A 25,452-nucleotide genomic window follows, 5' to 3' on the forward strand; every position below is an offset into this window, starting at 1 on the left:
CACAATTCTTTTTTATATCTTCTAATATTTTAAAATTATCTTCTTCTAATTAACTGAAATATTAGGGACTTTAGTTTTGGTAGCAATATTCTTCTTTAATACTCTGGTCCCAACCCATTCATTCCTGGGGGTCTTCCCTACTTTTAATGTATTAATTATTTCCTTTATGTCTTCCTCTCTTATTGGCTGTTTCATTAAACCTTTATCCATTTCTTGGAGTCTGTTCCCCTCATTTTTCTCAATGTGTTCCTGAATTCTTCCCAGAGAAAGCTTCCCCTCATTGTATAACTTTTTATAAAAATTCTTGCAAGATCTCCTGTCATTTTCAACTGCTTCAATAAAGCTCTTTTTTAAAAATTTACATTGCTGCGTCCAATATTGAATTTTTATTACTGTGTTCAAAATTATCTCTTTTCAAGTACATTAAATTTCTCTTGAACTTCCTCTGTTTTTATGTTCTCTAACCCTTTCTTTATTGCTAGTATCACTGAGATTGTTTTTTTTAATCTTTATATATTTTCTTTCTAATAATTGTTTCATCTTCAACCTTTCTTATATGATTTTTCTCATTGTATTTGAAGATTACATGATACCAATTCTTCTCATCACACTCTGTATCATAGTATCACATACATTACTCTGGTTTCAACTTTCCCTATCATTAATTTCCCACATTTCCATTTTCTGTTTTTATTGTTTTCTTGAAAAGTTTTAGTATCCAATCTCCATTTTTTAGCTTCTGTATAATCACATTTAAATTTAGAATCCATACATAATCAAGCATGACCTGTTATTTTTATAAGACCAACCCTGATTCTTAGACTCCTTTATAATCTTTGGTCCTGAGAAAACCTTTGAGATCTCTGTTAGGAGGGCTGGAAGTCTTAAAAATTACCACTGCAATTTCTGCTAGGACTGGCAATGGTGATCTTCAGATATCGAAGGAATCTTAAGTGAGCCCAGGTACTTTCAGAAGGATAGAAAACTACCCTGTTTCCCCTAAAATGACCTAACCTGAAAATAAGCCCTAGTATGATTTTTCACGATACTCGTAATATAAGCCCTACCCCAAAAATAAGCCCCAGTTAACTGAAACCCCGCCCTCCACCATTGTGCAGCAACCAGAATAAGATGACACGACTGTATTTAAATCATTGTAGATTGTTGTACATGAAAAATAAAACATCCCCTGAAAATAAGCCCTAATGTCTTTTTTTGGAGCAAAAATTAATATAACACCCAGTCTTATTTTCGGGGAACCAGGGTATTGATTACCAAAATAATTTCCAGCGCCCCATCAATCCATGAGTTATACTATATCAGAAGAGAAAAGAGAATACATGTATCATGTTTCAGATCTTCTGAAGCAGAGGTAGGCAGCATTTGGTCTTTTTGGTGCCTTTCAGTTCCACATCTCTCCCCCCCTCCCATTCCTGCCATTTGTTTGTACTATTTGGGACTAATGGCAACTGGTGTTCAACAACTCCTGAACAGTGACAGCTTATCTGTTCCTCTTTTGAAGCATGGCTTGAAGGGGATCCTGTGAACAGGTTGCACAAAAAAAGATCCATATTGGAGATTGGGTCCTTCACTCCCTCTAGAGTAAAATTCTCCTTTAACCACTATGAATATGATTTGATGGTTCTGTTAGTTATTAATTAATTAATTTTTTAAAACCTTGCTTTTCTCCTTTAAAAAAATATAAGAGGACTTACAGCATTAGAAGGACAGTGTTTAATGATGATTATTTATTTATTTATTTATTTATTTATTTATTTATTTATTTATTTATTTATTTATTTACTCATTAGATTTCTATACTGTCTATCTAGAACGTGTCTACTCTGGGTGGTTTACATATAATATAAAAATAAACTAAGATAAAATCCAAATTAGTCCAAGATGGGAAAGGAAAAAAAGAAAACGGGAGAAAAGAAAAGGGGAGCTAGGCAATTGTGAGGTTACATGGTTGAATGGTTTGAGGAGATAGAGCAGTTTTGTCAAAAACATGCATTGACTTAGCTTTATTTTCACTGTTCTGTCTGAGAAACACTAGAAACCGCTAGTAGCTTTATAAGTCAATTTTTAAAGTGCTGGAAATTAAAAATGGACAAATGGACTCAGTCAACGTGTTGATAAAATCTTGATTGTTATATTGTGGTACTGTATATGATCGTTTTTGTCTTGTGTTGGTGTTTCTGTGGGTGGCGCTGCGAGCTAAACCACAGAAGCCTCTGTTGCAAGGTCAGCTGTCGTAAGATTGAATCCACGCGATGGAGTGAGCTCCTGTTGCTTGTCCCAACTCCTGCCAACCTAGCAGTTTGAAAGCATGAAAATAAATAGGTACCACTACGGTGGGAAGGTATCGGCATTCCATGTCTAGTCACGCTGGCCACGTGACCACAGAAATTGTTTTCAGACAATCGCTGGCTCTACCGCTTGGAAATGGGGATGAGCACCACGCCCTAGAGTTGAACACAACTGGAGTAAATGTTAAGGGGAACCTTTACCTTACTGTATATAATCGTTTTTGTCTTGTGTTGGTGTTTCTAAGTAGCTAACAATATTTAGTCAGTAAAAATGCTTCTTATATCACCCACTGAGATGTTCTGCAAATGTCCTACATATCTCCTAGTACATGTGCTAAAAATAATTGTAATATTCCTATAAGTTCCTCTTTATTCACCACCCATCCCCAATTAATTTAAGTGTAAATTTCAGCTTTCTACTTGCTTCATTTTTATTTGTAGGAACATCATCTTCAGCGGGCAATTTCAGCACAGCAGGTGTATGGAGAGAAGAGGGATAATATGGTCATACCAGTCCCAGAAGCAGAAAGTAATATTGCGTATTATGAATCTATATACCCTGGAGAATTTAAGATGCCAAAGCAGCTTATTCACATACAGCGTAAGTATTTTTATGATGTATTTGCGAAGGCTTTCCCAGCCAGGATCTAATGGTTGTTGTGGGTTTTTCGGGCTCTTTCGCCGTGTTCTTCAGAACACAGCCAAAGAGCCCGAAAAACCCACAACAACCATTATTTTTATGATATCTGAAGTCCACAAATGGGTCTTTTCAGGTAGTGCTGTGCTTGTTTTAAAACAGTGGGTAATTTATAAAGTCTACACTTGTGCTGCAGTGCAACAAACGTTTATTCCCCTTTTTCCTGCAACAGCCCTCTATGCTGCCTAAAAATCAGCTCCAGAGGGTTTTTCACCTTCCAGAATAGTTTTTTGGCGTAATCGAGAAAGGAAGCAGGGAAGAAGAGATCCCCTTCCTCTAGATTGTACTGGTGGAAATGGTTCAACGAGAAGATGTTGCCTGTTGGATCCTGGCCATTAATTTAGTAATGATTTCTGGGTTTTATAGCTCAGGGATTTTTAGGGGGATTGGTTGCAAAACATTTCAAAATCTATCTTTTATATGAAGTGTTAAAAAAAACGCTGAGGAAGTAGCTTCATAGAGAGAAAGGAAATAAACAGCTCAACATAGGCATTAATACAAACCGAAATAATAGCAGCAGGGAACACATACATCTTGGGGAGATGCATATGTTTCTAAGAGATGGATTCAGACTGCATGGTTTTTATTTCAGCTACATATTTTAAAGTGTGGGGACTAAGATTAATTGTTGGTTGTGCGTGGCTTTGCTTTTGTCTGAAGTAATAAAAAGCACAATATGTTTGGTGCGACCACAGGGTCACATAGCTGGTTTAATTAACATGAGGTTTCTTAAATGTTGAGATATGCTGCTAAACCTTACTAATAAGATTGTTCTGTAAAATAAGACTGGCAAGACATAACTGGAAAATATTTTTCTCCTTTATTGATCATATTACTTATGGTAGAAATTCTTTTCTGCTCCCATGGGGGGAGTTACAGAAATATGCCACAGGCTGATTTTGTTTTCATTCAATAAGCTTGGCTTCGTGTGCTATGCTATAATTTTGGACTTGGTCCCTATTGGCAAGTTACCTTGTTTTTTCTGTGGTCTTCCTCATCTTGTTTTTAATAAATCCAAGGAGGGAATTTTACCACCCTCCAGAAACATATAGCATGTTGGGCAAGCTTTCCCAGTGTTTCAAACTGTATCTCACATAGGTCCTAGACAGCATGGTCAGTTGCCAGGCACTGGTGACAGCTGTGATGGGAAGCTTCTGGAAAATACCTCCTAAATTGTTTTTAATTTTTGTGCATTACATACTGAGGATCAGGTGTAAGCTATCTTGAGACTAATGTTCCCTCTAAGTTTCTGCCCCACTGTGTGGGAGCCTCACTACATGTGCGCAGGGGTGGGCAGGGCTTCGTTCAGAATCAGAAGTAAACAAGCCAGCTGCTGGCTGCGCGTGCGCAACCCTGAAGAGCTCTGGGCAAGCAGGCATGCACGCAGCTTAGAGGAAACATTGCTTGAGAGTATGTTGTCCTAAGCGGTTAGATATAAATATTTGATAAAACAAAAAGACAAAACATCCAATGAAAGGTGGAAATTTATATAATGGCAGAATGGTACTTGTCTGTTTTATTGAGAGTTACTAAAAATGTTTTTCATAGTTTTTGTGCGTCACTTGTGTGTATTCATATTTACATAAAAATGAATAAACTGAATTATAAGACATGTATTTTTAAATATAAATAATTCAAAGAAAGCAGATGGTAACAATAATCAGGCAGTTTTGATAGTGGAAAAAAGATATTAGCAAATCTCCTGGCAACCTTTTTTAGGACCAGTTCTTTTCACCTAATTTGCAAATCAACTGATATATTTTTAATGAGATATCACACTCTGTGGCAAATTTTATGGAGAAATACGTAATGCAGTTGGAACCTTTATGATATCAGACTTCATTTGCTAGCTCTCACTAATAAAATATGGTATATGTAAGTAGGGAATAAAAACTTATTTCTAATATACAAGGAAATACACCCTAGGTCAGTGATGGCGAACCTATGGTGCATGTGCCACAGCTGGCACACAGAGCCCTCTTTGTGGGTACATGAGCCATAAGGCTAGTAGCTAACCTAGTCTTGTAACAACACCAATGCTGCCTTGGTTTCTCCACCACTGTTGGGCCCTCCACGTTACATTGTGTGTGAGAGTTGCATGAGTCCTTGCCCTTCCCTTTCAGCCATGCCCCTTTTTCTCTTGGCTTGTTTCCGGCCAAGGCTGCTTGCTTCCCTATGCGGAATTGGGAGAGTGAAGAAGCAGCATCCGTAATTCAGTTTGTGTATGAATGACTAAGGGAAGGGGGCCTCCGAGAAGGACCGAGCTGGGCGGGCAGAGCCTGGGAGGGGGGGAAAGCAGCAACAGGAATTTCTAGTAACTTCTAGCTTCGCTTTGATTTGGGGAGCTGGTTCTTTGCTCTACGCCCCCCCCCTTACCATGTTCCTCCATGGCGGACATGAGAGGGAGCCGCTCCAGAATTGCTTGAGGCATTGCGTCTCCAGTTCTGAGGAGAGTTCTAACCTCTCCGGAGACCAAGCGCTCATGACAGTCCTTCTCCCCGGGGAGGGGAAAGAGGCAGAGAGAAATGGGGAGGGGTCACTGGTGCTTCCTCCTCCTCTGGAATCGATCCCTCCATTTGACCAGAAGGAGGGGTCCCTACTACAGGAAAGGAAAGGTAGGGGTGGCAGCGTGCGGGTTCTGAAGCCCACCCTCTTCCACCCCAGGTTGCCTCTGACTTAATCGTGACCCTATGAATCAATGATCTCCAAAATGACCTGTCCTCAGTTGCCCTGCTCAGCTCTTGTAAACTCAATCCTGTGGCTTTCTTTAGGGAGTCTGTCCATCTTGTGTTTGATCTTTCTCTCTTCCTGTTGCTTTCCACCTTTCCCAGCATTTATGTCTTTTCCAGAGAATCCTGTCTTTTCAAGATGTGCCCAAGTAGGACAACCTCAGTTTCATCACTTTTGCCTCAGAGATAGTAATACAGTGGTGCCTCGCATAACGAGTGCACCGTATAACGACGAATCCGCATAGTGATCCCTTTTCCGGGATCGCTAATGTGGAGGCATAGCGTTGGTCCCTATGGAAAAAACTCGCTGACCGAAGATGGGTGCCAGGAAGGAGCCGCTGCCGCGAGAGTGATGCGGGGCCGCGCTGGCCGGGGAGGAACGCAGACGGGCAGGCAGGCAGATGGAGGGAGGGAAATGGCGCGCGCTCGCGCGTCCTCCCCCCCATTTTCCCTCTTCTCCTCCTCTTGCCACCACCCCCCCAAGCCTTCCACAGCGTCAGGCGATCAGCTGTTCGGCGGTTCCAAAATGGCCACCAGACACCCAAAATGGCCGCGCGCAGCGTTTTCGTGCCCTCCCCTCGCTTACCGAGGGCGCGAAAATGGCTGCCGCTATGGGGGAAACTTCGCTGAACGGTAAGTTTAGGGCCCATTGGAACGATGTTTAATGCGTTCCAATGGGCTTTTACGTTCCATTTAGCGACGATTTCACATAGCGAGGGTTAATCTGGAACGGATTAACCTCGCTATGCGGGGCACTACTGTAGTGCCTTTTATTGCAGTGCTGGCACTCTGAAATAAAGAAGTTGGTTTTGTATTGTAGTTTGGGCACTCGGGCTCAAAAAGGTTCGCCATCACTTCCTTGGTAATCTATATCAACAGCATTTGGTGGCTTTGAGGAGGGTTGTTTTGGTTTCGTTTTGACCCACAGAATTTATTAGTGGGTCAGTTCCCTCCTCCTGCACTTCATGATTTTGGTCACTTGTTTTTGTTTGGAATTCTTTTTGTATGACTGCTGCTCGGAGGGTTGTTGAAATAAGGATATTTAAGACCAACTTAAAAGTGTTAACAGTAATCATTAATTAGTATTAGTAATTAGTAACAGAACAGATGTATAATTTCTAGCAGTATCTGAAAACTGAGTGATGTTACTTTGGATATCTCCAATAGATATTTATTTATTTATTAAATTTATTTATTTATTTATTTATTTATTTATTAAATTTATTTATTTATTTATTTATTTATTTATTTATTTATTTATTTATTTATTTATTAAATTTATACCCCGCCCCTCTAGACCATGTCTACTCGGGGCGGCTATTGAAACAACAATCTGTATATACCACTAGCAGTCACATATTCATTATTTAAAAGCTGTTAGTTTTGATGTTGATGCATATTGTTTGTAGGGTTCACTAGGACAAGACTTATTTTACAGAGTTTATTGGGAGCGAGAGTGGCCTTTGTATCAATAAATATTAATCTTGTGTCTGACTGGCCAGTGCTTGTGAACATGTTAGCACAGCTGCATTTGTTTCCAAATGGCTAACGTGTTTACCACACCAAGACAAGTGATCTCTAAGGAGTCATAGCCTGTTTTTCATTGCAGTGGTGGTGTTGCTTTGCCATTTTAGAGTCAGAATATTAGCCTCTTCTGGTGTTTTCAACTATAATTAAGGCTCCTGAGACTGGCATCCTCTCTGTCCCAAGTGCCCCAAGTTGGGAATATTTAGCTATTGTAGGAACACGCAATCACTGATCTGGGGATTTCCCACTTGAGTTCCACGATGGCTCTTGATTTCCATAGGTTAAAATCCAGTAACATTCTCTTCGCTCCTCTACAAATGCTGTTGAGACAGAGTGTGTTTGTATCTGCTTACTTCCATTGCCTCTGTCTTGGAATGGCTAGAGTTAATTGAGGGGCCTCTGCCAATGGACATGCCCCCATTCAAATAAAAAAGAGGAACATGATATTATTATACAGCATTTGTGTAGAATCGATTCATTGATTAAAAGCCATATTACTGGATGTACATCCTTGATTGATAAATTATGTATGGTTACCTTTTCCAGGGTTTTCTAGATATAAAGCACTCAGGAGTGGGTTACTATTCCCTTCTTCTGGGTGCTCTCTGGGGTGCACAGGCCGGCTGTTCTCAGTAATAAATTTAATTGCCTATCTTGATTCTAGAAAGAAAAGCTTCCTGCCTCCAGTCAGTATTCTCAAAACACAGTAAAAATACATTTTTTAAAAATTTTAGTAGTGTTTTAACTTACAGAAATGTATGTGTCTGTTTCTAGAAATCCCAGAATAGTCAGTTTTGAAGTTCTCATTTAAAATAGGACAATTTATCTTGAGTTTGAGCCTGGGCCTCTGTAAAGCAAGCAGTTATTAAGCTCATCTATTCCTTTAAGCAGTTTCAGCACAAAGTCTTCTGCCCCATCTGATCTACAATGTTTTCCTGAAAATAAGACCTAACTTGAAAACAAGCCCTAGTATGATTTTTCAGAATGCTCGTAATATAAGCCCTACCCCCAAAATAAGCCCCAGTTAAGTGAAACCCCACCCTCTACCATTGTGTAGCATTGCTCAGCAACCAGAAGATGATGACATGACTGTATTTGAATAAACGTAGATTGTTGTACATGAAAAAAATAAAACATCCCCTGAAAATAAGCCCTACTGCGTTTTTGGAGCAAAAATTAATATAAGACCCTGTCTTATTTGGGGGGAAACAGGGTACTTTAACCAGAATGTCTGAAAAACAAAATGTAAACACATCTTTTCTCCTTTAGCTTTTAGTTTGGATGCCGAGCAGCCAGATTATGACTTGGATTCAGAAGATGAGGCCTTTGTGAATAAGCTGAAGAAAAAGATTGATATTTCTCCTTTACAATTTGAAGAAATGATAGATCGACTGGAAAAAGGCAGTGGTCAGCAGGTACAAGGCTTTTCAGTCATTTGAAATTCTCCAAGAAATGAATATATGGAATTAATGTAACTGTGTTTTACCTTTAGCCAGTCAGTCTGCAGGAAGCCAAGCTGCTCCTGAAGGAAGATGATGAACTAATTAGAGAAGTATATGAGTACTGGATTAAAAAGAGGAAAAACTGTCGAGGTCCCTCTCTTATCCCAGCAGTGAAACAAGAGAAGCGTGATGGTTCCAGCACAAATGATCCTTACGTTGCATTTAGGAGGCGAACAGAAAAGATGCAGACCCGCAAAGTGAGTGTAGATAAATATTTATAGAAAATCTTTGCTCATTTACATTGTTTAGAATCTGTCCCTGTAAAGGGAATAGGATATACTCTGATTTGATTGTATTTAATTCAGAGTTTGGTTTTAAAGTTCTCATATTTGTCTAGCTTACATATTTCGGGTTTTCTGTATTTTGCAGAATCGAAAGAATGATGAAGCTTCCTATGAAAAGATGCTTAAACTGCGTCGAGATTTGAGTCGTGCAGTAACAATTCTAGAGATGATAAAGAGAAGGGAAAAAAGTAAGAGGGAGCTACTCCATTTAACACTGGAAATTATGGAGAAGAGGTAAGGAATGCTTGAATCTTTCAGAGTACTTGGCTGTTGAAGTTATTATAGTGATGTTAAATAAAAAGAACAGAAATATGGTTATGTATGTGTGGACATATAAATAAAACACTACATCTAATTACGACAGTAAAATCTAAAATATTTAACAATAGCTTACTTGATATGAAAAATCACTTAATTATTAAAAATTGATACTTACTTACCTCTTAAATTTAGGTTTAATGGTATCTTTACAATGCTGAATATGCATTACTTTAAGCATAAAGTTATTCCTTACTTATACAGTGGTGTCTCGCTTAACAATGTTAATTCGTTCCAGCGAAATCGCTGTAGAGCAAAAACATCGTAAAGCGAAAATAAAAAACCCATTGAAACGCATTAAAACCCAATTAATGCGTTCCAATGGGCTAAAAACTCACCGTCCAGCGAAGATCCTCCATATAGTGGCCATTTTCGGTGCCTGTCTAGTGAGGAATCTGTCCTAGAAAACAGCGGGGGGGGCATTTTCTTCAGCTGGCGGCCATTTTGGAACCCGATGATCAGCTGTTCGCTGATCGTCGTAATGCAAAAAATTGGTTCCCGAAGCAGGGAACCGATCATCGCACATTGGATTTTGCCCATAGGAAGCATGGTTTTGCGATCGCAAAAAAGGCATCGTTAAGCAGATTCGTCGTTATATGGGGCAGTTGTAAAGCGAGGCACGACTGTAAAAGTATGCTTGCAGTGTGTGGAGGAATACTGTACTGTTCAGTTCTTTTCAGTTTGTTACAGTCCAAGCTGGGTAGAATAGTGAGCAGTGTGTTCTTGCACACAGTCACGATTATACAGTCTTTTCACAACAATATCTTACAGTTTTGTGTCAGCTGACTTAGTATACATGACATAGATAAGTATGGGGGATAGGTGTGTTTAAAAAATCCTTGCTTGCTTTATGTGTTTTCTGTTTAGTACCATTGACATGTCTTTCACTTTGGGAGATGTTAAACATCAAAATTATTCAAGAGTTCATGTATTACAGAAGAACCCTGGTTTTTGTCCCATGGCTTTCCCATGTAGAACTGGGAAAACTTTACCTGAGCCCTAGTCAAAACTAATCAGATAGATGGACAGATATGATCTGCTGTACTGTGCTTTATAAGCTCCTATGAAACATTTCTTTTGTATGTTTAAAGCTGAGACAGATGGGAGATATCTTAATTAGAACACCAGAGAAACTGTTTTTTTATGGAAATCAGGACATTGTGTAGGACTTCTTAAGTGCTTAAAGGGAACTCAGTTTGATGTGTAGTATATGTAGAAATTTGGGTTGGGGATTGCAGTGACCACACTGGCATGATTTACGTTGCTTGGATTCATAATTAAAGATCCATTTGATCTGTCAAATGAATGTTTATGCCTGCTGAAAATCGTAACTTGCCACCTGTTGCCTTTCCTTGTAATTGGTTTGCTTCAGTCATGCATTCAATACTTTGGATTTTATCATCATATTCTTTATTGTTCTGTTTGGATGTTTCTCTTTGAGTAAAATGTTTTAATTCGCACTAATAAAGCTTGTATTCACTGGATAAAAGACTATATAAATTTTAAACATAAGGTGAGGTACTATTAGTAGACTAATGCAATGTTTTTAAAATATGGCAAGTTCAAACTTCTTGTTTTCCATTTTCAGATACAATTTGGGTGATTATAATGGAGATATCATGTCTGAGGTAATGGCACAGCGGCAGCCCATGAAGCCTACTTATGCCATCCCCGTTGTTCCTGTTGCCAACAGCACTCAGTTTAAACACCAAGAAAGTATAGAACTGAAAGAATTTAAAGTCAACAAGGTGACTGAAACTGTTAAAACATGCGAGTTGTGTTTTACTGATTGCTCGTAGAGAAGAACATGTTATTAACAATACAAGCCATGTGAATATTTTTGTAATAGTTTGTAAAAGTAAGAATAACTGGTTACTGCAGTGGATATTCCCCTTTGCCATACTTCAAGGCAGACAGTTCGCAAGTCCAATAGAGAAGAGAAATACCCTATCTGTAACAAGGTTGTATCATAATTGGGCATCATAATAGCTAGAAGCACTTCCAACTGGAATTGTGATGGGCATGTATCAGACAGTGCCAGAATCCTGTTGGTAATTTATATCTGCAGAAATTAAATTATGTAACTGTGAGGGGGTCACTTCTAGCACCCCAGGTGACCCACCTACCCTAGCACCTCCACCCCCCCACCCAAGAGTTTGTGTGTAGCAGTTGCTCTGCATTTCCAAAGTGGCTGGAAAGAAAGAAGTACAGTTCTATGGTGGGAGGGGTGACAAGTGGAACCTTGGAGAACAGGAGTAGGGCACGTAACTGGGATGAAAGGAAGGTGAACAGGGAGATTTAGTCTTCTGGGCCAGAGGGCTCCCATTGAGGAGTCCAAGAAGTGTAGAACTGGGACTCGTTGTCAGAGGACCAGGATCCAATCCTTTGTAGAGTGACTGAGCTGACTTGGGACCAGAAGGTCAATCCCTTTCAGAGGGAGGGGGATTGCTGCCACCTGAGCCCCAGAGACAACTTCACCAGCAGCTCTGTAGTGTCCAAGACACCCAGTGGATCTTGTGGCACCACCCTCATGCAGCTGAGGTGCTGGTGGCTTAAACGCCAGCAGGAGAGAAGGAGGAGGCTTTACAAGGAGAGAGAAAGCAACTGATGCTCACCATCAGCTGCCTTTACCGAACCTCACTGAGAGGCTCGAAGCCCAACCACTGGACTGGGCTTGGTGGTCAGCAGGACTTCACTGGCCTCAATGACGAGAACTGATGCCAGTGCCAAACTGACTCTTGTCAGGGGACTAGTGATGCTCAGTCTCCTGAGATGGAGGAGAGCAGTGACAGGGAACCGTTGTCAAAGGCACCAGACTCTACTAAGAAAACGTAACCAGTCCGGAGCCAGTGGAACTACTGGTAGGAGATCTGCGGTTCTTACACAGTCGGGGTCAGTGAGCCTTAGAGTAACATACTGCAGCATATTGGAACTAACTGATGAGGTGCTAGTTTTGTTATGAGGCACTGTGTATGAATGAGAAACTGGGGTTACTTTGCCAGTAAACGTCTGTCAATACCAGTGAGCCATAATTGAAGCAGTTGAAGAAATAACATGTAAATAGAAGTATTGCATAGCGGGCATGCAGCTGGTAAGGTGACTGGCATTTTGTTACTTAGTGGCAGTTCACCAGTTTAACTTACACATATGTAAATAACTAGCAGGATTCCAGCAGAATTAGATGTAATGAATTTGTTTAGTATTACATTACAAAATCACTATCTGAAACTAGATTCTTGCCAAAGAGTTGGAGAACAGAATGGTTGTGTAAAGTAATTATATTGTTCACTCATTTGTATTATTGTGGTTGTATTGGCTGGCCATTTAGTAAGGTAAAACTTAAGTAGACAGAAGTATTGACCTGTTGCCTTTTCTTGCAGCAAGAGAAAGCTGATGCTATCCGACCCAAGAGAAAGTATGAGAAGAAGTCTAAAATTGTACCTTCATCAGCTACTGCTGCTACTCAACAAGCAACTCCTGCTGCACTGCCAGTCTTTAATGCGAAGGATATGAACCAATATGATTTTCCTAGCTCTGATGAGGAACCTCTTTCTCAAGTAAGACTTCATAGTTTAGTACTTTGGGAAAGGGAAGAAGCATTAGTTCATTGTTCTTACCTGTTCCTTTCCTTGATTTTTTTTTTGAAGGTCTTGTCTGGTTCTTCTGAAGCTGAGGAAGAAAATGATCCTGATGGTCCGTTTGCTTTCCGTAGGAGAGCAGGCTGTCAGTATTATGCTGTAAGTCTTGGGTTTTTACAGATTTCTTGTGAAGGTTTATAGTAATGAAAATACCATTTTAAAATCCTTCTCAAATACTTGTTTTCTAGCCGCATTTAGACCGAACTGGAGACTGGCCGTGGAGTAGTCCTAAAGGGACAGGTTTAGGAGATGAGCGCTATAGATATTGCTTAACAACCCTTACTGTACCACATCGGTGCATTGGGTTTGCACGTAGACGGGTTGGACGTGGTGGAAGGTAAGTTTCTTCGTGCCTCATTAATCAATTTGCTAGTATTAGATTTGCACAAAGCCACATTTGAAACATTTTGGGCAAAAATCTTAAGCAGCCCTCAGTATTTTTTTTAACTGTACCCATGATTCAGTTGACAATCCTGTATTGTCAGTGTTGAGTATAGGCCTGCATTTTTAAAAGTTCTAACTATATAGAAAGTTGCTTAATATTGTATCAGCCTTGTCAAGTCACATTGGCAGTAAGCACCCCAGGGTTTCAAGTAGGAACTTTTTCATCTTGATCTAGAGAAGCTGGGTACTGAATGCAGTCCTTTCTGCATGCAAAAAGTATGTGCTTTGCCAGTGAATCATGTCCCTACCATAGGGCTGCCTCCAACAGCTTGACTGATACTGTCATTTGCATACCCTCTTTGAGTCCTTTGGAGGTCATCGGTAATAGTACTTGTAGCTGCCTTTAGTAAAGGGGCCTGGAAATTACATATGTTACGCTGTCACAATGACAGCATTTTTTTCAATGATAAATTTCATTTTTATGTTGATCTTCTGTTTTCACATAGGACATTTGATCTGTTGACAATAGTAAATCTTAAGCTTCCCCCAGCCCAGTTGCACTCCTGGTCCATAAAATGGTATTTTTCAAGAAAATGCTGTTACAGTAAACATTGTTGTGTATTGTCTGCATATCCATTAGCTGATAGCAACCACAGGATCTGCTCTGTAGTATAAGATAGCTGTGTCAATGGGGGGCATCTGAAGAGTTTAAAATCTCTTCTGATTTGAGAAGAGGGAAGCTTCTATCCTCTGTTCCTGAAGTCCTATAAAGCTTACAGAAGATGACAAACGGTCATCTTCTCCCCCAATGCTTTTTCTTCATCTCTGAGTCTTATTTGGAAATAAACTGTTATTTGCGTTTTATCCAAATGTTCAATTTGTGGATTGCCCCAAATCATAATCAGGAACCCAGGGATCAGCACAAGATGCATTGGGAGGGAACACATGAGTCTGAACCTCCTCAGAAACCCTTAGAAGACTGTATCTTTCTATGAAGACTTGGACCAGATTTTTTGATACCTATTTGTACAGCAAATTTTATTATTGGCCTAAAACTCTCAACATTCCTCACTATAGGCTGTGCTGGTTAGAGCTCATGGTAGTCCAGTCTAACAACATATGGAGTGCCACACTATGCAAAACCTTTCTTTAGATTGAATCAGGAGTTATATACTGCCACTTTTTTTTTCAATGAGAAGTCACATTTTTATGTTGACCTGCTATTTACTCATAGGGCTTGTAACAAAATATATAATTCCCATGTGTTTGAAATATTCTGAGTTAATTGATGTGAAAAGAATGTTTGCAATAGAATTCTAAGTCTATTTCTGTTGTGTGCTCCTCATGGTACTATTAACTAGGCTTTGTATATGGTAGAGAAAAATCATGCCTTTTCATTATTATTCTTTTAGAGTGCTACTGGACCGAGCATATTCGGAGAACAACAGTGCATTTTGCCAGCTGGATTCAGAAATGCTTTCCTCACAGCTACACTCTTCAATCAATCAATTTGCCAATACCTCAGAAACAAATACCTCGGACAGATCTTTCTCTAAAGACCTCAGTCAGATACTAGTCAATATCAAATCATGTAGATGGCGGCATTTTAGGCCTCGGACACCAACCCTACATGACAGTGACAGTGACGAATTTTCCTATAAGAAATTACACAGAAGTGTAAATCGAACAGGCACAGCACAACCTGGGACCCAGACATGCAGTACCTCTATACAAAGTAAAAGTAGCAGTGGTTCAGCACACTTTGGTATGTTGATTTTGACAAACTTAATTCTAAGAATAATTGTGGCAAATAAGATCAGACTTTTATTTACTTCCTCCATGTTTTTTTCTCAGCTATTTGTGTTTACATTACATAAAATAAATCTTGTTAAAATGCAAATTTTAATTGTGAGGGTTGGATCTAGACTTGAGAGTGGTTAACTTGATTGCAGTGATTCTTTTCCAAGTATGACAGACTCTAGTTGTAACCTGGAGTTGTTATGTGTGGTCAACTCATTTCCAACTTACAACAACTCTTAGCAGGGTTTTCAAAGTATATTAAATGTTCAGTAAGTGGTTTACCATTGACCCATCCCTCAAGTGAATTTCTATGACAGAGTGGTGGTTTGAACCCAGATCTCTTAAGTTCTAATCTAAAACATTCTATACATTCTGTACACTGAATTGCACTGTCTCCGACCTAGTGTGTTCTTAGAGCACATCGTCAAAACAGTACCCTGATAGTCTCCTCCTTATAAGCAAGATTTAGTGTGATCCTGTGCTATATTCATAAGTAACAGCTTAGCTTGCTTTTTAGTTCTTAAGGTGAAATGTAAAATTAAGATGCTAAAAATAAAATATAAAATCATAAAAGGTTAGACCATGGTGGATACAGATATTAAAACTATTGAGCTAGTGTTATGCATAAAACATTTTTTTAAATACAGTGGTGCCCCACTTGACAACGATAATCCGTTCCAGCGAAATCTCTGTAGAGCAAAATCGTCGTCAAGCGAAAGTAAAAAAACCATTAGAATGCATTAAAAACCAGTTAATGCGTTCTAGTGGGGGAAATATCTCATTGTCCAGCGAAAATCCTCCATAGAGCGGACATTTTCCGGTGCCTGTAAAGCGAGGAATCCGTCCTAAACACAGCGGGGAGCCATTTAGCACAGCGGGTGGCCTTTTTGCGACCCGCCAATCAGCTGTTTTGAAACCAACGTTAAGCGAAAAATCGGTTCCCGAAGCAGGGAATCCATCGTTAAGTGAAAAAAACCCTTTGAATCACTGTTTTGTGATCGCAATAGCAAAAAACTCATCGTAAAGCAGATTCGTCATCAAGTGGGGCACCACTACCTGTAAACAGTATTAAGACTACAGTGGTGCCTCGCTTAACGGCGATAATCCATTCCAGGAAAATCACTGCTAAGCGAAAACATCGTAAAGCGAAAATAAAAAGCCCATTGAAACACATTGAAAACCGTTCAATGCATTCCAATGGGCTAAAAACTCACCGTCCAGCAAAGATCCTCCATACGGCAGCCATTTTCGGTGCCTGTATAGCGAGGAATCTGTCCCTAAACACAGCGGGGAGCCATTTTAATCACCCGGTGGCCATTTTGAAGCTGCCGATCAGCTGTTAAAAAACCATCATTTTGCGAAGAATTGGTTCCCGAGGCAGGGAACCGATCGTCGCAAAGCGAAAAAACCCTATTTAGACCATCGTCTTGTGATTGCAAAAACGTCGTTGTGAAGTGGATTCATCGTAATGCGGGGTAATCGTAAAAAGGGGCACGACTGTATATGCATTATAGTTTGAGGATGTCCTAGTTCTAAAAATTAGACACAGCCACTGGAAACATTCATTCATTGGACAGTGATTTCTAGCCTCTTAGACTACAGGGCTGCCAAAAGATCTTCAGTGCTAGATATTGAACAGTAGGATGGCAGGCAGGAAATAAAATGTTCCTTTTAAGTTATAGGCATTTCATAATGAAGCCTAAGTTAGAAACGCCAATGTTTTCCAGCCTACCTAGAAAAATGATTTTTTTCTTAAATGATTATATTAGAGAATTATGATATACATGACTTAAGACAACAAATTTCTTTTCCATGTTAGATTTTAGTGTCTTTTTCAGAATTGTACACTTGAATAAATAAAGCAAACAGCATGCAATTTAGATACCTATGGTACAGAGCGGTTTATGGAAGCAGTGCCTAGGAGGTAAAGTGTTTTGTTAAAAGTAAGACATTGAGACATAGATTTTGATAGTTAAATGCTGATAGTATTATACTTAGCTGAAACTAATGAAACAGAATATTCAGTAGCAGTATTGAATTCTGTTTGTATCCTTCAGTGGCAATGCTTATTTGTCTTTCAGAGAAAACAAAACTTTGCAATTATATAATTTAAAAAAAACTATTGTCCCTAATAATTTAAGATATTTTATGTTCTAAATGTAACTTATACACTTTAAATGTAAAACTATGTTCAGTAGTTAGTCTTTCATGAATTCTTTCACTAGCCTGTTCCAGACCCATGTAGAAGAGTAATAACAGTGATACATAAAACATCAAATAAGTATTTGTATGACCATTGTAGCATTGTATTAGGAGAACATTGCATGCCTTATGACCTAAAAAACGATAGACATCTCAACACTATGTCGGGAGCTGTGCAGGAAATTATTCCCCCCCCCAAAAAAAACACACACAGCTGTTTCAGACAAGCATCAGCATCAGAGTTTAATGGACTGTGTGTTCTGTTCTGAGAAATCATAGATGTTTGCTAGGCCTGCATTAAGAAATCTACATTCTGTATAGTGTATTGGGACAAGCTTTCTTGAGTGACGCCACCAAGTTAAAATTGTTTGTTAGGTCTGGAGTAAATACCAGCATGGAGGCTACCCTCCTTCCTGCCCTTTAAAATAATAATAATAATAATAATAATAATAATAATAATAATAATAATAATAATAATAATAATAATAATAATAATAATAATAATAATAATAATATAGATTTTCTGATGCATTCACCAAGCATGGCCAATTATTTCAACATTTATAGTTGTCAAAAGAGTAGTAATAGTAGTTAGAATTAAAAGACAATTTATTTCTAGTTACTGGAAGTTTTTGTGCTTAGCTGCTGGTGATCTGAAAGTTAAGTAAGTAGAAAACTACAAAGCCTAGAGAATTAATACAGTGATGCCACGCATTACGATGTTAATTCGTTCCAGCGAAATCGCTGTAGAACGAAAACATCGTAAAGCAATTTTTAAAAGCCCACAGAAACGTATTAAAACCCAATTAATGCGTTCCTATGGGCTTGAAACTCACTGTCCAGCGAAGATCCTCCATAGCGCGGCCATTTTCGCTGCCTGTGCATCGAGGACTCTGTCCCAGAAAATAGCGGGCGGCCATTTTTTTTACCCGGTGGCCATTTTGAAACCGCTGATCAGCTGTGCGAAAATCTTTGTTTTGCGATAATTGGTTAGTGAAGCAGATAACCGATCATCACGAAGCGAAAAAAAAACCCATAGGAAACATCGTTTTGCGATCACTTTTGCAATCGCAAATACTTCTCCGTTATGCGATTTCTTCTTTAAACGAAGCACTCGTCTTGCGAGGCACCACTGTATTTAGACTGCAGTCCCAAATGCATTTGCTATAGAATAAGCCCACTAAACACAGTAGAATTTACTTTCAAGTAATTTACTTCCAAATAAACATTCATAGGACTATGGTGTTAAAAGTGTATCATACCTATATCTGTAACTAAGACAGCATGTTCTGACTTTCTTGTGCAATGGCACTTTTTAGAAGACACTAATATGTGAGTGTGTAAATTAAAGCCTGCTAAACCTAATTCATAGATGGATTTTTAAGGTGGCATAAACCTAAGAGATGGCCCATGTTTGTGACTGAACTTGTGCACACACTCTCCCCATCTCCACTCTCCCCAATTCTAATTCACAGTCTGACTTGTTTGGAGGAGTCATAATTTGTGATTGCTGCCAAATGTGAATTGCAATCTGGTGCTTCTGCTCCAGACCAAAATTGAAAAACTTCAGACTGTTATTCGTTTCATTTGTTCAGACATATAGGAAACTGCATTCCACCCAGCAAGAAGGTGAGAGATGAGAGCTGAAATATATGTGCTAACCCAAGTATCTTCAGAGCTAAACAGTTTCATTTTCTGCATAAAATGGTCTGGTGACTTCCTAACTGCATTGGTACAATTTTGTCTACAAAACCTGAGACACTGCTATTTCAGAGCATATGTTTCACAGAAGCAATTTGTCACTTGTGACCTGGAGTCCTTCTTTTAAAAAAGGCATGAGTTGTCAACTAATCAAATCAGTAATATACTTACCATAATTTAAATCAAAATATTGTAGTTAAGATTGAGATAAATAAAAATATATAAGTCACGGTTTTCTGGAATGTTACTAATTTAGTTTGAGAATTCTGTTAGCTATTCAGTAAAATAACAGTTTCTTATAGGTCAACTACTGTATTTAGCTAAGTTAATCTGTGCATTCTCTCAGATCTCCAGTTTCTGTCTTAAGTAAGCTGCTTCCTGTTGATCTTGTGTTTTGGGGGTGTGCAAATTGCAATCTTCATACAGCCCCGTATCATAACCTTAAAAAAAAAAACTGTTCATTTTTACTCAACAGATGTGTTTGTGCCCTTTGAGATGGTGTAACTACCAATTTTGCCACATGTTTGAGCCCATTTAGTACCCCAGCCCCCACCTACTCAAAAAAATAAAATAAATGAAAACTTGGGAGTCACAAGATGACTTGAGGGGTTTTTTTTTTCAGTTTCAGAAAGCCTTTTTAACTAAAATACTTCAGGATTGTGTTGCCAACTTTGCTGCTGTGTATGAATGAGAAACGGGTTATACTTTGCAGTAAACGTCTCTCAATACCAGTGAGCCATAATTGAAGCAGTTGAAGAAATAACATGTAAATAGAAGTATTTTTAAGTAAATCAATGCATAGTAAAGTAGCATTAGAGAGTTACACTAGGAAAATTTATTTTTGTTTGTTTATTATTTCCATGTCTCTACTACCCCATTAGTATCATGCTCTTTAACGTTTAGTGTCCTTTAAACCAGTGGTTCTTAACCTTTGTTACTCAGGTGTTTTTGAACTGCAACTCCCAGAAACCCCAGCCAGCAGAGCTGATGGTGAAGGCTTCTGGGAGTTGCAGTCCAAAAACATTTGAGTAACAAAGGTTAAGAACCACTGCTTTAAAGTTTAAACCAACCCAAGAATATTTTCACATACTCATTTAATTTTAGTTTTTCTAGAAAGAAAAGTGTTATACCTTAAGTGCTTCCATCAAAATTGTCAGTGGCACTGGGTAGCATCATTTGGCATAAATTATTTTTAAAGTAGTATATAGTGATATTCATTTGGTTTACATGTATGCCTTTCAAAAAAAATTTATTTATTTATTTATTTATTTATTTATTTATTTATTTATTTATTTGTGTACATTTTATCCAGCCCAATTAGTAGCAGAGGCACTACTCTGGGCGGCTAACAAAAGCGACATCAAAGTAACAAAATATTAACAATGAAAGTGACAGGAAAAGAACTGGGAAAAGTCAGATAAGACTCAGATAAGCATGATCCGGGAAAATGCGCCCGGCAGTTAAGGACAGTAAAACTACAAAAAATAATAGGCAGCCAGGCAGAGAGAAGTGTTAAAAATTCCTTAATCTGGGGCAGGCTACAAAGAGGCTTGGGAAAACAACCAGCTCGTAAGTTACCTCGTGAAACCGAGGAGGAAAGGCTCCAGTTGCACTTCTAATGGGAGAGAATTCCAAACTGACATGGCCATCTCGAGGAAGGCCCAGTTTCAGGTAACAAATTTATAGGCCTCCCTTGGGGTGGCCACTGGAAGCATCCCAATATGAGAGAGGTACAGATGGGACAAGTAGATGTTTTGAGGAAGAGAGGCTTAGATAGGTAACAAGGTCCCAAGACCTAAAAGGGCTTTAAGCACCTTGAACATGGCCTGGAAGCTTACAGGCATCTTATATCTGGATTGACCATCCTATCTTATATTACTAAAAGACAAGGCTAATTCAATGGAAGCAAAAACAAGCTTCACAATGCTCTGTCAAATTAGTGTGCTAAAAGTTTCCATCATGTATGTGGGCCACAAACTAGGGTGCTGCTTTAGATATGAAGGTAAAGGTTCCCCTTGACATTTACTCCAGTCGTATCCGACTCTAGGGCGTGGTGCTCATCCCCATTTCCAAGCCGTAGAGCCAGTGATTGTCCGAAGACAGTTTCCGTGGTCACGTGGCCAGCGTGACTAGACATGGAACACCATTACCCTTCCACCATGGTGGTACCTATTTATCTATTTGTATTTTTATATGCTTTCAAACCGCTAGGTTGGCAGGAGCTCGGACAAGCGATGGGAATTCACTCCGTCGCGTGGATTCGATCTTACAACTGCTGGTCTTCTGACCTTGCAGCACAGAGGCTTCTGCAGTTTAACTGGCAGCACCACCACATCCCTTCTTTAGATATACAGTGGTGCCTCGCTTAACGAGCGCACCGCATAACGACGAAATCACATAGCGATCCGTTTTTTCAGATCACTAATGCGATCGCTTAACGTTTTTCTAATAGGGCAAAATTCGCTTTGCGAAGACCGGTAAGCGTTTCGCTTACCGATCTTCGCAAAACGAAGCCCGACGATCAGCTGTTTGGCGGCCAAAATGGCCGCCGGAAGCCCGGAAATGGCCCAAAATGGCCACGCGCAGCGTTTTCGCGCCCTCATTAAGCGAGGCGAGGGCGCGAAAATGGCTGCCGGCCATTAAGAAGCTTCGCTGAACGGTGAGTATTTGGCCCATTTGGAACGCATTAAACCATGTTTAATGCGTTCCAATGGAAATCCCTGCCCCGTTCAACGATACTTCAGCATAGCGAAGGTTAATCCGGAACGGATTAACCTCTCTATGCGAGGCACCACTGTAGTTGGAATTTTAGTATTGTGTTTTTCTGATATTGCATGTTGGTTGGCTTAGAAGAGAATGTGAGAGTGTAAGTCCAAAATCATGGTGGGTATACCATATGATTTTTTTGTTTTGATATAAAATATTTTTTATACAAATTCCAATGCATAACTAATAACTCGTGAAAAAATTTAAATATAATACTGTACTGGATGATTGGATGCTGGCTTGTTACACTAACTTAAAAGCAAAGTATGAAGTGTGCCTCTTATATACCATCCCATAGTGCTTAAAGCATTCTCTATGTGATTTACAATTTAATTATGCAGTCTGCACATCCCCTCCCCTCGTGAGCTGGATACTCTGTTTACTAAACTCGGAAGGATGGAAGGCTAAATCAACCTCATGGCCAACTAGCCATTGGCGTCAAACTTAGGTTGTGAGCAGACTCTTGACTGCAATATTGTAGTTTGCACCACAAGGCTTGATGAGCATGTAGTGTGACTTTTTTGGTATACATTCTTACCTAAGTATGGTTGATATTTCTTTAGAGTAAAATAATCAACAGGTTTAATGCTTCATTAGATTAGAAGAACAAGTCTAAACACTGTATATTCAATTTGGCTGCTCAGACGCTCATAACTTTGTAGAAATTAAGTGACCTTTTCTTCCGTCTAGAAATCTGATAGATAAATTGAATGTTCTTAACCTTTTTTTTAAACTTTCCATGAACAGTGCTAATCTGCGAAGAGGTGGCTTTTTAAGGGGACTGTAGGCTAATCAAAACTTCAGTTTTACTCAAAACCAAGCAATGCTTAGTTGCTTAGAGAAATTTCAGCATATTATATTTTTGTCATTTTTCAAGATGCTGTAACCTGTCCGATCATAATTGTCAACTAATGTTGTGTGATAATTTGTTCTGAAAGGGCCTTTCTGTACTGATGGTATCAATTGGCATACTGCTAGTAACATTGCTTATTAAACATTCATGCCGCCTAAATCAACCAACCTGTGTAGAGTTTTTCTTCTTTGTATTATTTGAACAAAAAGTTGTCAAGACATGGAGAACTATGGCTATAATGTGAAAAGACCCTTCATATTGACACATCAAGCACAGGGTTGAAACACATCACATCCCTATGATAATTTCTGTTAGATACTCTAAAATTACTTGAAGTTTTCTATAAAGCTTTGCAGTTTCCCACAGCAGCAGGCTAATTTTGTGATACCCTGTTAATTACTTGTTGAAGATGCATCCTGCCAGAAGCTAAGTACTTTACAACTTTAAGAAAAAATAAGAGGTTTTCATATTGCAGATAATTTTAATAATTGTAAAAGTTTCCAAACATGCAGAACAGTGGTTTTCAAACTTACCAGTATCCCAACCCACTTTTTGATTTTTGAGAAATCTTTATGCCTTCAGAGCTCTGCTTTATTTTAATTCCAAGTCCTTTTAACAGAAAGTCAGTGTGTAATCTAAAAAGTAAAATAAATCACAAATCTGAATTCAGCTTATTTTGAATTTTAAAGAAATAGGCACAAATAGCTATTTTTGGAATAAAAATACAGTTTAAGAACTAAAAGAACCAAAAGAAATTTAATGTGAGCAGTGATGTAAATACCATACTCGTATGCACCCCTTTAAATTTTTATGTTTCTCAAACATCCTCATCCAAGCTTAAGAAAAGTGACAGAATAATTGTTTAAGAACAGTGATACATAATTCATTTTTTACTTTGTATTTTGTTCCTGCTGGAAATAAAACAGTAAATGTAATGGTATAAGCCTAAGTTACGATTTCTAGAGAAATAGCTGGGTATGGAGAAATGTAGAAAAATATACCTGGCTATGGAGATATTGTAAGGATGTGAGTAAATTTAATAGGTGATTCACTTTTGTTTTCTGAAACTTGAAAAGATTCTGTAACACAGTTGGGCAGGCAGTGGTTGTTTGGCCATACTGTCCCACTAGTGAAATGCATATTAGACTAAGTGGGGTGAAAGTTTTCATAATGTGAAATTACATGAATATTCTTCCTTGTCTTTTTAATCATAGCTATGAAACTTATTCCCAATAATCCTACTGCCTTTTTATCTATTATTGTTACTGTAGCAGTACAATTTATATTTAACAGTATTAGAGTTTTCAACTGCTGATAGAATTATTTTGATGCTTACTCCTAACAGTAGTGATGTAATTTTTCATGGCCATTAAGTAAAAATATAAAAACAAAATGATTGTAGACATAGGAGCATATTTCTTGGAGAGAATGTGGCTTTCCGTTCCTTTTGTCATGTGAATCAGGTTCTTTGATGGAACACTTGGTGATGCGTTAGGTATATAAGAGTGAGAACCACTGCTTTAATAAATGCAAAGGTTTGTACAGTGGGCTTCCACCTCCTTGGTTTGCTTAAAAGCATCCTCTAAAATACATGTGCTGTTCTTAGAAACTCTGGATTTAAATGGATAATTTTTTTAAGTTGTATGGGAAGGCATTTTTATGATTGTCTCAGATCTGACTATATACATACCTATGAGTTGGAGCTAATGATGACTTACTAACAGTCTCATATTTTCATATTACCATTGTAGTATTCCTAGCAAACCACTTAATGGCCTTGCAATTTTTTTAAGGGTTTTCATCTTTAGAGGAAGAAGACTGACTCACAGGCAGTCAGTTGAAGAAACCCATATCTTTTTGTACAATTTTTAATTTAATCTTCTGAGTTTGCTCAGAAGATACTGAGAATTAAGTTATAACTGCCAATGTGTAGATTATGAATGTTCAAATTTCCAGTTCTTCCAGAGATTAATAATTCTTCTACATGGGTTTTGCACAGCTGTTAAGCAGAGCTCACTGTACAGAAATCTAGAGAGGCTCCGGTGGCCTGTTATGACTTCAGAAATCCTTACATAACATTTTTGAAAGTGTAGGCACTCAGTTGTGCAGCGTTGTAAATCCTTACCACTTAAAAACATCATATGGCAATGTCTTAATTGTTTACAGAATAATTAAATCTTAGTATGCTATTAAAATCCAGATATCAAAAGTGCCATGTCAGTAGTACGTCTGCCTATAAACAATCTACATAAATATTTTATAACCCTATTTTTATTGGCAACATAACTTACAAGAGACAAACTAAAAATTGTTCCCTTCACTGGTAAATTCAGGTTATCGTACCACTTTTACTTGTAGTCATTTCTTTTAAAAAAAAGTTTCTCTACAGTTTGCTTTTTTTTCTGGAACGCATGATTCTCAAATATGGTCAAGTCTGTGTGCCTTTATTGTGTCTTAACAAACGTAAAGGGAATTTATTCGTGATCCTGGCTTTCACAGCCAGGATCTAATGGTGGTTGTGGGTTTTTCGGGGGCTTTGACCGTGTTCTGAAGGTTGTTCTTCCTAACGTTTCGCCAGTCTCTGTGGCTGGCATCTTCAGAGCACAGGAGTGGCAATGTCACAAATTCTTATATCTTTTAACTTGGAAAATCTTGTAATACATGGTTATATCTAGATTTATAATTTTAAATTTATAATTTTAATTTTAATATTATTCTTAGGGATGAACACGCTTCAAATGT

General features: G+C 38.5%; 1 protein-coding gene across 6 annotated transcripts in view; it reads left to right on the forward strand.

The window, feature by feature from the left end:
- EPC1 (enhancer of polycomb 1) overlaps nt 1-25,452 on the forward strand; it is a 60,778-nt gene that overhangs the window by 29,437 nt on the left and 5,889 nt on the right. For all 6 annotated transcript variants that reach the window (XM_078378549.1, XM_020800677.3, XM_020800650.3 and 3 more), the window contains 9 exons: nt 2,751-2,910; nt 8,532-8,677; nt 8,755-8,961; nt 9,134-9,282; nt 10,955-11,114; nt 12,747-12,923; nt 13,014-13,103; nt 13,193-13,341; nt 14,801-15,153. In XM_078378549.1, coding sequence (XP_078234675.1) covers nt 2,811-2,910; nt 8,532-8,677; nt 8,755-8,961; nt 9,134-9,282; nt 10,955-11,114; nt 12,747-12,923; nt 13,014-13,103; nt 13,193-13,341; nt 14,801-15,153 — 1,531 coding nt within the window. In that variant the 5' untranslated portion in view covers nt 2,751-2,810. The remainder of the gene's footprint in view (nt 1-2,750; nt 2,911-8,531; nt 8,678-8,754; nt 8,962-9,133; nt 9,283-10,954; nt 11,115-12,746; nt 12,924-13,013; nt 13,104-13,192; nt 13,342-14,800; nt 15,154-25,452) is intronic.

This window comes from Pogona vitticeps, chromosome 6 (genome assembly GCF_051106095.1).
Source record: "Pogona vitticeps strain Pit_001003342236 chromosome 6, PviZW2.1, whole genome shotgun sequence".
NCBI lineage: Eukaryota > Metazoa > Chordata > Lepidosauria > Squamata > Agamidae > Pogona > Pogona vitticeps.